Source organism: Sitodiplosis mosellana, unplaced genomic scaffold, assembly GCF_009176505.1.
Source record: "Sitodiplosis mosellana isolate CC-2019 unplaced genomic scaffold, AAFC_SMos_1.0 Smas_scaffold_45, whole genome shotgun sequence".
Classification (NCBI taxonomy): Eukaryota; Metazoa; Arthropoda; class Insecta; order Diptera; family Cecidomyiidae; genus Sitodiplosis; species Sitodiplosis mosellana.
This window is the reverse complement of record NW_022595287.1, coordinates 1-15,686: the sequence shown is the minus strand read 5'-3', so window position 1 is coordinate 15,686 and position 15,686 is coordinate 1. Positions and strand designations below refer to the sequence as shown.

The following is a 15,686-nucleotide window of genomic DNA, read 5'->3' as shown; positions in this document are numbered from 1 at the left end:
ATCTTTTATTCAATAACAATAAGTACACAGACAGTAATTTTGGACAACCCTTGGCGGTTTTTTAGACAACATACCAATCCATCCATATTTTCGGACAACTTCACGCATATTGTCTCATTTTTGGCCAACCCTACTATTGTACATTTGACACTTGGACAAGTTCACACATATTGTCCGGTTTTGTGGCCAACTTCATACTAATACTATAATAACATGCCATTATAGTATTAGTATGAAGTTGGCCACAAAACAGGACAATATGTGTGAACTTGTCCAAAAATATGGATGGATTGCTATATTGTCCGAAAAATAGACACCTATTGGAAATAAATTGTATCTGTGTATTCAACGTTACCTTTCCTAGCAGCATAATGCAGAGCTGTCTCATTAAAATCATTTCCAATATTAGGGTCGGCTCCTTCAGCGATGAGGCTTTCAGCTTCCTTCACTTTGTCTGAAAGAATATGAAAAATATTCATAGATCAAAAGAAACGGATTGAACAAAACATTCTTTTTTATAAAAAAATGTCCAAAATTACCAGCAAAAGCAGCTCTATGCAGAGCTGTCTCTCCATACATGTCTTTTTCGTTTACTAAAATATGTATGAAAAGTTTAGCATAAATGAGGTTCCCATTTCTTCGTTACAAGGTGCTTTGTATATAGAATTTAAGAGTTAAACTGGATAAATAAATGAAATTACAATCTTACCGTCCCTCTCGGGTGGTGCTCCGCTCACATCCCCGATTAAGAACTGTGCAAATAGAATCAAAGTGATACATTTGGAATGGGAACAACGGATGAGATTAATACATTATGTATTAATATCAGTTTTCAACTGTTTTAATAGAATAAAAGTTTCCGGTGGACATTTTTTTGGAATAGAAGAATTTTTTCAATTTAAGAACTTGAAAAGCGGACACTTTTCATTTTTTAAATTATTTCAGAAAAAATTATCACAAATTGTCCACGAAAAGTATCAAACATGAAAAATTAAAAAAAAAATCGACTGAAATTGTCGACTCACCTCGGATACCATCAAGCCAATGAGCAGCAGTGTGAAAGAACTTCGACTCAGCATTTTTCTAGCTTCAAACTATTGAAAGTTTACTATGAACGTATCAATTGGTAAGAACTGTTTGATGGACATGCGAATCGAACGCATCCTCTTATATACTTTTCAAGTGTGGCCACATCGGTGGGCAACACACTGTATGATTCAATCCACGTACAATGACGATTCTAATAAAAGCCCACAAAATATTATCGCACACATTTTTCAAGATAACAATGTCAAACAATTGATGGAATTAGAATTCCACCTGTGCGCGTGTGTTTAATTTCGCGTTTCACACAAATATTTTGCATTGAAAATATCAGATGTTTACATTTATTCTTTCATCACCTTCTTTAAACTACAAATTCAATGCAAAAATTTAAAAAGTAAATTTTTTCACTCTTGAAGGGTTGAGTGGTGTTACTATGGCACGTGGCTGTTCAAATTTAAAAAAATTTACATCTTAGCTGCATGCACAAAACACATTCCGCTTCAAAGTCGATCCAACATGACTCATACATACCTTTGCGTTACATTCAGGCTCACATGCCATGGTGGCGTTGCTTTGATCAATAGCTACAGTGTTAGTTGATGCAAGGATATACGGTATCACATTTACTTTACATCACTCAATAAGGTATAGGTAGGATACGATGATATTGATACAAATCTACACATTCCCTTAAAAAATTACAAGCAAATCTCATGTAAAATCATATTCATACTCAGTAACACTTTCCATAGAAATATAGACAGCTCTTCAATTAGTTTGAAATTCCAATGAACACACACATAAAGAAATACTTACAATCCGATACAAATCACATAAAAAAGAAAAAAATTCTGTCACTGTCGCATTTCGTACCAACACAGCCAACTTTTTGTTTCCATGAAATAAATTCTTCGTAGTGGTAAAAAATCAATGAGAAAAAGCTTGTTCCGTTTGTGTCAAAGATCGAAAAATGTATTTATTTTATTAATTTTATCAAGCACTTTTCAAGAAGTTTTTATCTAGCATTGAATTTTCGTTCAAGCTTTACTATCTAAATAAAAAGAATTACATTGGTAATCCCGAACTTTTCCGTACCGTTGGCCTGCGTTGTCCGTAGGTCCCAAGAGAAACGGCCAATATGTTTATACGCTGTCTATCCGCCGAAAATACACTACAATATATACACGCTTATTGGACGCCGAATTGAATATATATTCTAGTGTATATTCAGCGTGAAACATATTGAATAAACGAATGCATTCATGGCCACCAGAGGGCGCCTGAATATGTTTCAATATGTTTCACGCCAAAGAATACGCCAAATATACACTAGAATATATATTCGATTCGGCGTTCAATAAGCGTGAATATATTGTAGTGCAATTTCGGCGGATAGACAGCGTATAAACATATTGGCCGTTTCTCTTGGGGTACTTTTGATTATTTTTTGTGAATTTTCTTGAAATTAAGGCAGTGAAAATATAATAATAAAAATAAAGTGAAAAATCGGTCACTTTAACTAAAACTTCGACAATTTTGTATGAGAGGTACCTGTAAACCGATTCTTATTGGCTTTAAACTTTCTGAGGTTTCATTTTTTGGAGAAAAAATAAGATTCTGGAAGTTTCATGTTGATTGCATTTGCAGAAGTTTGGTTTTTGGCCCTCAATTTTTTCCAAGAAAATGTCGGCCGAAATTGAGGACAAAAAATCAAACTTCTGCAAATGCGATCAACATGAAACTTTCGGAATCTTATTTTTTCTCCAAAAAATGAAACCTCAGAAAGTTTGAAGCCAATCAGAATCGATTAACGGGTACCTCCCATACAAAATTGTCCAAAAATCGGTAATTTTAGTCAAAATTTCAAAACTTTTGTATGGGAGGTACCCGTAAATCGATTCCGATTGGTTTCAAACTTTCAGAATCTTATTTTTTCCCAAAAAATGAAATCTCAGAAAGTTTGGAGCCAATCGGAGTCGATTTACGGGTACCTCCCATACAAAAGTGTCAATTTTTTGAGGTTTTTCTTAGGGCAAGTACCCCTGGATCAAATCGAAAATGGCTCATCTTCGAACTTAAACTAAGTTTTTTGGATACAAAACTTTTGTTATTTCCAGATTTTGATTATCTCAATTATTTTTTGAGTTATCGTGTTTACAAACAGCTACGACAACGACGACAACGATGGCACACGAACGGAAAAGTGTCTCAAAAAGTGGTTTTCTACGCGTTTCATGAGTTTTTATGATGATCTAAGCTAATTTTGCGAAAAAAGTTTTCGGGACCAATTCCTATACTTTCCCTTGACACGTTGTGTACGGAAAAGTAATACGGTCAAACTAGTTATAATGTCATCGTTAGATGGCGTTTGTTCTGATCAAAAGCTTAAAGGTCCTCCGTGGTGTGCGTTTTTCTTCTAATCGATAATCTATTTGAAATAAATGCAGACATTTCAAGTCATCTGCGACTCTTCTTCAGGGCCTAAAAATAACAAATGTTTTGGGTTCAAGGAAACTATGACGATGCAAGCGTAATAATGGGCTGTAGTATTCTACATTGGTGGTGACAGTGGGTAAATGGACAACTGGAGTTTTTTTTTTGACAGAATATTAATCGATAATCGAGTATGGTCATTGGGCATAAAAAAAAAATCATCCGATTATTCAGCTAAATTAGTTCAGCTCTTCGCCACCTGAAAAATTGACATCGATCAGAAAGATTAAACCAATTTCTAATTTAATAAAAATCAGATGAAAAACCTCTAGACGAGGTTGAAATGGGGTGACGCTCCGTTCGTGGATTTACCACTCAAAATGACTGATATCATTTTAAGTGACGCTTTGACGCTGTATTACCTCTGGATACGAAGTTCAGAAGTGTTTTTCGCATTCACTATTGTGACAATATTTATTTACAATAAGGAGAAATATCTTGCGTCACGACTTTTGGACGGCAAAACGCTTTAAAGCTTGACTTGGAGACTAAATTCAAAAGTCGTGACGCGATATTTTTCCTTATTGTAAATAAATTTTCACAATAGTGAATGCGAAAAACATTTTTGAACTTCGTTCCCAGTGCACAGCGTTCTAGCATCACTCAGAATGATATCAGTCATTTTGAGTGGTAAATCCACGCACGGAGCGTCACTCCATTTCAATCTCGTCTAGAGGTTTTTCTGATATCACTACTTTTGTAAGGATTTTTTTGGAAAAATACATTTTTACCAGAAGTATGTCTATTTTAAGGTCTTATTATCAGCAAATTGCAATTTTCTGGGTAACACATTGGCATTCTAATTTCACAAGTTCTGGAGATTGCACTATCTTATTTCCACTACCATTGAAAAAGTCCCAATTTCCTCTAATTGCACATTATAAAATGCGACAAAATATGATTAAATTTCAAAATAACCAAAAAAAAAAGAGTCTTGAAACGATTACGGATTCTCATTATTTCATTAAAAAATATTAGTTCCCAACCACCAAAGCTCTGGAAAGTGCATTTTTTATGTATCCCCCGAGCAAAAGTTCAATTTCATGCATTCAGATGCCGAAATGCCGATTTATGACCAAAATGACAACGAAATGGATATTCAAGTGTTCGTGGACTCCCATTATTTTCACGAAAAAATAGCAGTTTTCTAAACCAAAATGTCGTCAAATGTGTATTTCACGTGTTTTCCGAACAAAAACATCATTTTCAGTGAAAATAGAGCAAGTTGAAAAATTCATTTGAATCCGACCTATTTTTCGACCATGAAATGCCCTCAGATCGCATTGTGACCACTTCTAATCGATTGCTCGTCGAAAATTGAGCGGATATGGTCTTTCGTGAGCCTTTTTCAGCCAGTAGATGCGTATTTTTGACAGCAATTTCATCGTAGAATGCGACTCTTCGTACAAATTCCGTTCATTGATGAATTGCCTATGCCCAGAACTTCGAAATACGAATTTTCCCGGATATATGGCATATGCCATTTTGTTGATATGGTAGCCTGCTACAAGCGCTCACAACGTTACATTTGTCCTTCTTATTCAGTTTTTGTTTCATTTTACTGAAAAACTGATTATTTTTCTTCACTGGTCGCATCGGGTTAAGGCAATACAAAACCAACAACATGAGTTACGAGTACGGCGATACAAATGACAACAGAGAAAGTCCAAATGAACTTGAATGAACTCCAGATGCAATATAATTATTTTGAGCTCCAATTATCGAATAAGTTTGTAAGACATAGTTTATGTGACTGACATTTGTCACTTCAAATGATTTCTTCATCCAATCTGCCCTGATGATGAATTGTATGTTGAACTTAAATAAGTTAATCTATCAGCAAACCGTCAGTTTGTTTTTCGAACTTTAGGAACATTTTCTTCTCACGGCAAAGTATCAATTAATATCCTACTTTCAATCACACGTCTACATCATTACTGTTTCAATATGAATCGACGTAGAAAATGGAAGAAAATTCAACGGTAGGGTAAGATGGGGCGAATCGTTCCAGGGGGCGAATCGTTCCACCGGCCTTTTCTCGACACAGGTAATACTTAGACTATTAAACCTATATATCATTTGAAAGAGCGTCGAAAACGTGACATTTGGTAATATGGTTTTGACATGTTTCAGTCAAGTACAGAGAGTCTACAGGCAAAAACGTGTTTTGTGCTAGTGCAGAAATAATTTTTTGTGTCTACAGAATTTGAGTTTTGACCATTATAATTTAATATTTTCTGAAAACTGGTGAGTGTATTTTGTAGCTTAAGACGAGCTCTTTCAAATGGAAATAAGTTTATTTTGAATATTTTTAATATTTGCGGTTGAATCAAGCTCCGGAGAAAAAGATAAGTGGTGGGGCGAATCGTTCCACAAACACATGGGGCGAATCGTTCCACCTCATTTTTGCGTTTTACCGCTAATTGGTCACTCAGAACTCATATCTGTGAATGTGGCAATGTAGATGGACTTTATACTGGTCAATCAAAAGTTCCAGATCTCAAAAATATTATTTTTTGACGAAGTTATGTCCAAAACTGTGATGTGCTTATGGCGTCGTACGAGTCTGCGTTCGCATTTCTTGTGCGCGGCATAACTCAAACAATTGACAAGATAATTAAAATTCAAAAACGGTAAAAGTTTTGACATGTTGGGGCAAAGCCTCGGATTGATTTTAATTCCATTCTGATATTCCCATGTCGCACCATGAGCCTCAGACTGATGACCCTAAAAATGGTATTTTTGTTTGAACAAATCGATAAATAAACCACTCAGAACTACTTATAACTCATATCTGTGAATGGAACAATGTAAATGGGCACTATCGACAGAAAGTTTCAGATTTCAAAATTACCCAATTTTGACTGATATACGTTCAAAATTGTTAACATTTAATGGGTACGTTTTACCACTTTTAGGTACTAGCTTTCTTTTATTTTTTGAGAGTCATGAAATGTTCAAATCTGAAGATAATTAAATCATAAAATAAACAATTTCTCAAAGATAAACTTATAAAATGCGGCTGGAACGATTCGCCCCATGTGATGGAACGATTCGCCCCACCTTTTTTTGCAGAGCCCGAAATTAAGGCACTCGCCCGAAGGGCAATATCAGACCCGAAAAGAGGTCAAATCAAAAAGTGTTCTTCTATAAAAGTTAGGTATTGACTCTAGCTACAAGATGAAACCAAATTTTCATGATTTTTTTTTAAATTTTTACGGAAATATTAATTTAGGAAAAAAATGGAACGATTCGCCCCACCTTACCCTATATATTGCAGTATCTACATTATAATGTTCACATGTACTTCTCACCAATAGCAGCATACTCTGTAGACGATCGCTTAAACCGGTCACAAAGAAGCTTTGAAAGCACATTTTAAGCCGAAAGATGGAACTTGTTGCGCTTGAACGTTGTATATTAGATGTGCTTAGATCGTTATTATTGTGTCAGTTCATTCGGTGCTTTCGAAGAATACACATCTAAATTCGGTTTTGGCTATAAGAATACAACTAGCCAAATAAGTGAATTACTCGGTATTTTTTCGATGTGGGCGTTTATACAGGGTGGCTTCAACTTCAATTGGAGTGATAACAAAACAAAACTCTACAACTTTTATATTTGTTGACTTACATTATTGCTCTTAAGAAAAAATATGTTGAAAAATATTCCAAATTCTAGAATCAGTTTTCAGATTTGAATTACAGTTCCACTAGATTGAGTTATGATTTCAAGACTACGATTAAACATCATGCGCTCTGCACGAATGTGGGTGTTTGAAATTAGTTCTCATTCTGCACATTGGGATACCAATATTTTGGTATTTTTGTGGGATGATAGAGCCTTGTAATAAGCTTCAGGAATTCTGTGGAACTTCTGTTCTTCAAACTCGGCAGCCAATAGTCGACCAAAATGAGCTCCAAAAAGTCGTTTTTTTTTTCACCGAAGCACGGCTTTCTTCCGATATGGGTTAAATTTAGGTATTTTATTGAAATATTTTGGAACAACAATTGCTTGGTCCAATCCAAAGGGATATTGCAACTTTTTTGACCAGAAAAAACGCCATCTTACGTCGTGCCCGTAAATTATTTTACTGTACATTTAGATGGTAGAGCTTGAACATAAGTTCGACACTATGCATAAACTTGGAAAAAGAGCTTGATAAACTTGATGAAATATATATACTTTATGGTCGTTGCAATACCCCTATGGTCCAATCTTTATCCAAACATAAATTACGACTCACGATTTCTCTCATTTTGGGGTCCGAATGAAAAAAATATTGAAAAAAAACGATGTTTCGGGATTATCCGACCTTCAAAAGGAGTTGTGCATGGGTGAATATGGTCCAAAAATGACTGGAGTTCTTTTTGAATATTCGACGAAACAGAATCTTATCACTTCCATGGTTTGTTGATACCCTAGCTATATTAGTTTCCTTCCCAAAGTTCACATTTTTTAAAACCATGATTTTCATGCAAACATATTTAAATAAATAGTGGGCTTGAGGCCATTGCTCGATCCAGTGGAACTAAAATTAAAATCTTACAAAATCATCTGAAAGCCTGATCAATTTTCCAATATTTTCCGCCTTTAGAGCAATAGTGTAAGCCAATAAATTTAAAAAAAATCCAGAATCAGATTTCGGCATCACTTCAATTGGGCACTCCCTGTAAATGAGTAAACATGAAATTCAATTAAGTTCAGTGCAAGAAATGAAACAAATGAGTGAAAAATCTTACAAAAAATCGTTATCGCCATTTCCTATTATCGGTGTTGATGGTCGCAATTTGAATCAAACTTGTATGAGATATTTATTGTCAAAGAAGTGATGCGCCACTCGGTTTATTGTAAATCGATTTGTTCGTTCGAAAACCATACAGCCATTCGGAAAGTTGATATTTAAGAAAAAGTGATAATTTCGAGTGTGATTATTAGGTAATTCAATTACCGTAATTGAACAGGAAAAGTTAGTCAATTCATTCACCACGTGAGAGTCATAGCATATCCAAATTGGGAATTATATATAAGAACAAATTCAGAAAACTTGTCTTTTTCACCGTAATCATCTTTTTGCAGAGTCAGAACATCATTTTGAGAAGTTGCCCTTCAAGCAAAATAACAATATATTGAAAGAATAGCGAGTAAAATGGGCGTGATTATTGTTTTGATTGGAATGTTGTTGTCAGTGAATTTGAGCATTGCATTGGACGAGTTGCCATGCCATTTCCTGGATTCGATAAATATAACCGATGGAAATCGGTTAGCAAATGATGATAGTATCGAATTCAACGGTCTCGTATATTCAAGAAAACAATATGCTGAAATAAATTATGTGCTACTAAGAGATGGAACGGACCAGATCACGGTTGATCCATATATTCGTGGGTGTATTTGTAATATCAAACCGTGTGTACGGCTTTGCTGTCCTTTGGGAACACTAAATACAGATGATACGGATATCACAGTGTGTCAAGATCACGACAAAGGGAACAAATTTGAGGCCGAAGTAATTCACAAAAACAACGAAACCAAAGTAATACCATTGGAGCGTTTTTTTGCATATATCGAGGGTATTCCGTGTAATTTCGTATATTTTGATGATGACTATCAGATAACACATGTAAGGACGTTTTTCTATTTGTATGTCTGTCTTCAGTGTTTGACCATTGAATGTTGTGCGATTCAATCGTACCTTATTATTTTTAATACGACCACATTCTTCAGAAAGGCGAAATTTCACGCGGAAATTTGTCAACGAAATTAACGCATCAAAATTCGTGTCTTCACGCTGGACTCAATGCTGAAACTAATGAAGTTGACCTAAGATTGTTGACCTGTATAGAACTAGAAGGAGATGACTATGACCTGAATCAATATCATGTCATCCGTCACCAAATTATAAACTTTTGTATGTGTATTTCATTTGATCCTAGTAGCAAATACTTTCAGTTTATCCATAACGTTTATTCCAAATAGGTATGCTGATATCTGTAGTGTTCATAGTCGCCACATTATTGGCTTACATTTTCATACCGAAGTTGCGAAATTTACAAACAAATTGCTTGATTTGTTACCTAATTTGCCTGGCTATTAGTTATAGTTTAGTTATTTTTGTAACATCATTTGGTTATCCATCATTTGCTTGTATTCCGTTTGGATATTTCTTAGCTTTTTCGTTTTTCTCCGCTTTCTTCTGGTTGAATGTGTTCAACTTTGACTTTTGGGTGGATTTTCAGTGAGTTATGTTCAAATACCTAACCAAATCACGCCTAGACTTATTGACCTATCAACAGCCCAGCTAAAATCATGATGTCTTTGTAGATCTAAGCATCGATTCAAACAAATGAGTGAAAGAAAGAAGTTCTATTTATATTTAGTATATGGCTTCGGTGGTCCATGTCTTTTGATACTCTTCATTTACATACTTGATAATACCGTACAATTACCACCAAATATGCGACCGGGAATCAGAGATGGCGCTTGTTTCATATCCAGTTAAAACTGTAAATATCACTAGCAAAATAACTGATTTAACTCTAGCTCACTGATTTCAGATATATTATGGTACTTCTACACCCCAATTGGCATCACACTCACGATCAATTATGTATTTTTTCTATTGATTACATTGAAAATTCGTAAAATTCAACAAGATATAGCCGCTGAACGATCACAAGAGGATGGTTCTCTAATGCAGAAAGCGTTGAATGAAAAGAAGGAAACGTAAGAAGATTTCTGAAGTCAAATTGAAAAGAGAAAATTAATGAATTGTCTCATTTCAGTTGCATTTTATACTTGCGGCTGATTTTGGTAATGGGACTAATTTGGATCATGGAGATTGTATCATATCTAATGGACAACTTTAGTCCACTCTTCTTGATAACTGACATTTTAAACAGTCTCTCAGGGCTTTTCATATTCATTTTGTTTATAGTAAATCGTCGTGTGTTACGTTTGATCAAAGAAAGGTTTGTACTCAAAGCAAAAATTCACACTCAATCCACGTTGCTGTAATGCATACATGCTATAACTGCACTATCCTCATACGGTTTCGAACGTAGAAGAGTGTGGCTATAGTATGGTAGAGTGTGAAGTCGTTTGACATCTTTCAAAGTGTCAAATAACCGTGTGGATTGAATGTGAATTTTCGCTTGGGGTTACATCTGATCAAATCTGTTTGCAATCGAATAATTCTAAATGTCTTTGTTCAGGTGGCAAAATTTGCGCGGAAAAGCAACCACAAATGATAATGACACATCAAATTTGATAAGTCGCTCAGCTGCATTCATGCAAATGAATCCCATCCTTACAATAAAATGATTTCGATTCACTTATATTCTGCTATGCCCATTAAATTATATCAAAGATTGGGATTATTCACGCTGAAGAGGAACATCGAAAAAAAAGGTCTCGACTCAACAATGAAAACAGTTTAATCACATTTTTACTGAGCAACTATTTATCCATATTGTTAAATTCGTTAGAAAAAAGTGTGTATAAAAGTTATTCAAAACCCAAAAATAGACTATTTTATTTGCTTATGGACGAAATAATGTAATTATGATGTCATGTAACATTATCGTGTGTAGAACTAAATGTAGGATGAAATTATTATACATGTGATGTTCAGATTAGGTGAGTTAAAAGTGCGATAGCTTTTTTGAATGACTCAAATTTCCATTCGTATTTTGAATAGCTTCCAAAGTAAATGAATTGGAGACGAACACTCGAATTTTGAAAAAATTCGTCAGCATTCCCCCAAGTTTAGTTATTTCCACCATTTCTTGATACTTTTCATCAAATTTCTCAAACTGTCCGAAAGATTATCGATTCCCTAATGAGAGAAATACGATTTAAGTTCATTTTAAATGGAAAAAAATCCACCTTTGATTCAATGTTCATTAAATACGTACATCTTTTACGGCTCCATCGAACGTATCAAAAGTATTGTTTGTACCTTCTATATTTTTCCAAAAATTTGGTGCGGGCGGTGCATTGAGGGCTTCATTTTTACGAAGTATACACCAGCCTAATGAAAGCTGTAAGAAGAAAGAAATGTGTCAACTCCAACGAACCGTTCAACTTCCCTGTCAGACATAAAATGATGCGCAAAAGAGAGCATGATTCTTCCTTATAGAATAACATTTTCCAATTTAGGCAATTTTTCTCTAAAGTTTCGGCATAATATGAGGTTGTCTCTTCGTTCAAAAATTTTATTGGGTCAAGATCTATTGTTTGTTAGTACTCGTTCAGTCGAATTTCCATGAAGAAAATGGGAAAAATTGACAAAACACAAGGTGATGTCCAAAATATCAACTTTTAGAATATCTTCCAGCATAGTATGGATTTCTCTCAGCTCTAAATCAGCATGTTTATCGTCTAAGTTATACTCATGCATATGTTTCTATTTTTAAATCGGATCAAATGCGCATGTGTTCATTGCTACGAATACGATCAGTCACCTTGTGCTTTCATCTATTACTAGTAAACATGAAGACGCTAGCTTTTGTATCAAGCAAGCAAAAGCGGTTCGTAGTTCAGTTGCCGGTTGGATTTGAATGAACACACAAAGAGCGGAAAAGCCTATTAAACAAAATTTGTTGACCATTCAATCGGAGAGAAAGCGGTAAAATATTATCTCAAAAAGATACTGATTTTGTGAGACTAACGGTCAATTTATGTTGTTGTGGTTAAATATTTAACCCGAGGGTTAAAAGTTAATATTTAACCCCGGGGATTAAAGTTAAAAAGTTAACCCTCGGGTTCAAAAATGGCCAAAAAGCTTAAATCAAAGGCTTGAACTACTCAAAAACGATCTTCGTGCAAATTAAAGCAGAAATAGTATCATCCAATGATGCAAACTGTGGACTGGATGTGGTTTTTTCGAGTTCATGTGTTCTAGAGAGTTGTTTAATTTTTTTTGGCTATAATTTTGAAGAAGAGAGTGAGTGAAAAAAATGCATTCCCCGCGATTTATGGTCGAAAAACTGAAAAATTTTAACATTTTTCGGACATTTTGCCCACTTGTATCCACCAAATGTGATTTTTTCGATGAATCGTTGTAAAAATGACTGAACAATGTTAAGAATTGAAAATTAAGCGAAGTCAAGCCGAAACATACGATAATTTCTATGAAAATGAGTTTAATTTTGATGATTTTATTGATTTTTCGACAATTCCCAACATCTCCAACTACATAGATTTTCTGATTTGTGTGGATGCAATATAAATCGCTGCAAAAGGTTTGTACTTTTTTTTCATTGATCCTCATAATCCAAGCTAGTGCTGCTATTAATTTTCCAAAATAGCGTACACTGAGCAGCGCCCTAACACGTGGCAATATTTATGTGATTTTTATGAAAAAAGTGAATTTTTATTTAAAATTCAACCAAAACTATGTTAAGGCGGTCTAAAATGCTTGGCAAAAGGCTATATCCAATCAATTTTCAACGAGAAAACGATTTAAAGTGGTAAAAATGCGATCTGAAGCCATTGCATAATTCAAAATAGGTTGAATTGAAGTGAATTTTTCAATTTGATCTTTTTGACTGGAAAATGATATATGAACCCGTGAGCATAAAAACGACTTTAACACTATGATTGTTCTTGGGGCACCCAGGGCCCCCAGCGAACTTTAAAGTTGAATAAAAGTACTAAACAGTGTATAAACCAACCGGAGTTAAGTCTCATTGTATAGATTGAACATTTCTCTACACGAATGAAAAAAAAAACATATACATATGTGTGAGTATGTGTAAAATACAGCCTGCCGCAAAACATGTTACGCTGTTGTTCTTGGGGGACTCCAGGGCCCCATGGCTATTTTATATTATAACTGGACTATGATGAGAGATATCGACTTGGTGTCTGTAGCAGTGTAGTAGACTAGTTTATGTACTACAACTTCGCCGTAGACATCAAGTCGTTATCTCCTATCAGTTACGCGAAAAGCCGCGAAAACGTGAAAAACGCGAATTCATAATTTCTCATTTTTCAAGGAACTGATAAGAGATAACGAGATGGTGTCTATGGTAAAGTTGTAGCTCTGGTCGAGTACTACAACTTTACTACGACACCAAGTCGTTATCTTTTATCAGTTACGCGAAAAAATGATAAGAAAAAAATCGCGTTTTTCACGGTTTTCGCGGCTTTTCGCGTAACTGATAAGAGATAACGACTTGATGCTTGTAGCGAAGTTGTAGTACTTAAGCTGCTTTGGTATAGACACCATCTCGTTATCTCTTATCAGTTTCGCGGAATATTCGAAAAACCGCAGAAGACCGTGAAAAACGCGAATGTTTTCTTATCATTTTTTCGCGTAACTGATACGAGATAACGACATTCAGTTCCGTGAAAAATGATAAGGAAAAAACGCGTTTTTTCGCGGTTTTCTGCGGTTTCTCGCGTATTCCGCGAAACTGATAAAAGATAACGACTTGGTGTCTGTGGCAAAGTTGTAGTACTCGACCTGCTCTACATTTCTGTCGAAGAGGCAAGTCTCTTACTTCTTATCGGCTTCACTAAAACGAGGTGGGAAAATTTCGCGATTTTCGCGTTTTTTCGCGTTTTTCGCGGAACTGATAAGAGATAAGCAATATTCGTTGCAACAAAATTATAGCAAACCTCGAGTATTACAACTTTGCTTCAGACACTAATTTGTTATCTCTTATAACAGTCCAGATTTCATATGAAGTATCTTGGGGGCCATGGAGTCCCCCAAGAACAGTAATATGTTGCAAATATGAAGAACAGTCATAGTGTTAAAAAAAATCGCCGATCAAAACGTAACAACGGTCTCGTCGGCGTAACACACCAGTGTACAATTTGTTTCGAATTGAACGAGTAACAAATAGGTGTTTCGCTTTGTTCGGCGATTTTTTTAAAGTCGTTTTTATGCTCATGAGTTCATATTTGTTCAAGAAACATAAAAAATAAGCCTCTGACGATGTTTTCATGTTAGGACACTATATTTTTTTCCATAAAAATGTCGGAATTCCACCAATAACTGAGCAGTCAATTCATGTGGGTTTGGTGGTAAATCGGTATTTTTACACTTGAATGTATTAAAACAAATTTTGTTCGGAAGATACATAAGAAGTGTATTTCCTGCAGCTTTGATTGGTGGAAACTAATATTTTCGAAAGAAATAATGAGTGAACACAATTGTTGTAATAGTTTTTCATTTTTTGAAATGTACATATTTGGTATTTTACGAGAGAAAATGGAATTTTTTTATGGTAGTGAAAATGTGTTTTTTCAGTGTTTGTGACACAAATGTATATAGAAGTAAAAAATTGCAATGCCTATTACCTATTACTATTATTATTATTATTATTTATTTCACCGTCTAATCACAGACTGAATAATTTCATACAATTCATTTACATTTAATAATTTTACACAAGCTGTGACACACCCCGAATCGGATCACCTAGCCACCAGCCCTAATGACCTCGAAGTGGCATTCTGCGGCGACCGATTGTGTTCACCACCTCTAAACATATAGCAATGATGCAAACTAGCTGTATGTGATATACGTAAAGCATTTATGTCACAACTAACAGCGCCATCTAACATCGTAATGGAATTATTCCAATGGATATTTCTTTTTTTATTAGCGAATATTCACTTAAAAAGTGTAAAAAATAAAAATAGATAGATCAATATGTAGAAACTTTTAATTTGTGTGAGATTAATATTTTAATATTGTAGAGAAAAATTTAAAATTGAAATTATTACTTAGTCACTTCACTTTTGTACAAAAGTTCAAGTTTTAGTGCTTTGGGTAAAGCTATTGAATGAACGTTAGCAACTTCACGTATGTTTACATTCGATGACAGCTGTCAGTGATACATTGAAATATTTACGGGGTTATAACGTAAATGATGTTTCCACTCGCGAACAATATTTATATAGTAATGTTTTCATAAATTAAACATTCCTGTGGCATAATAATAATTCCAGACATGGATTTTAATCTGTTAAAACTACGGTGATACTGACTGACTCAATAAACCGACTGACTCAGTAAACCACGGTTTTCAATGACGTTTAACAAATGAAGAAATGAATTTTATGATATTCTATCATTCTTGTAAGTATGCGATGAAAATTGTGTGAAAAAGATGCACAAAATATGTTGT

The 15,686-nt window shown here is 34.7% G+C and overlaps 1 protein-coding gene across 6 annotated transcripts; it reads left to right on the top strand.

Annotated features, from left to right (window-relative positions):
* The first annotated feature begins 6,898 nt into the window (after positions 1–6,898).
* Positions 6,899–11,064, top strand: LOC129569831 (G-protein coupled receptor Mth-like). Of its 6 annotated transcripts, none has more exons than XM_055449006.1 (9): positions 6,899–7,076; positions 8,248–8,478; positions 8,620–9,163; positions 9,268–9,451; positions 9,520–9,778; positions 9,865–10,037; positions 10,098–10,266; positions 10,326–10,511; positions 10,755–11,064. In XM_055449006.1, the coding sequence occupies exons 3-9, from the start codon at positions 8,690–8,692 to the stop codon at positions 10,861–10,863; spliced, it is 1,554 nt and encodes a 517-aa protein (XP_055304981.1). In that variant the 5' UTR covers positions 6,899–7,076; positions 8,248–8,478; positions 8,620–8,689; the 3' UTR covers positions 10,864–11,064. The 6 variants fall into 6 exon arrangements, with proteins under 6 accessions (XP_055304981.1, XP_055304980.1, XP_055304984.1 ...); XM_055449005.1 differs by having other exon boundaries at positions 8,176–8,478; XM_055449003.1 differs by lacking the exon at positions 6,899–7,076 and having other exon boundaries at positions 7,815–8,478.
* Positions 11,065–15,686: the final 4,622 nt, after the last annotated feature.

Excerpts from the sequence above, each read along its gene's own strand:
- LOC129569831 (XM_055449006.1), top strand. The coding sequence starts at position 8,690 with ATGGGCGTGATTATTGTTTTGATTGGAATGTTGTTGTCAGTGAATTTG. Across the intron at positions 10,038-10,097 it reads TGGCGCTTGTTTCATATCCA|ATATATTATGGTACTTCTAC; the intron begins GTTAAAACTGTA and ends CACTGATTTCAG. Across the intron at positions 10,267-10,325 it reads TTGAATGAAAAGAAGGAAAC|TTGCATTTTATACTTGCGGC; the intron begins GTAAGAAGATTT and ends GTCTCATTTCAG.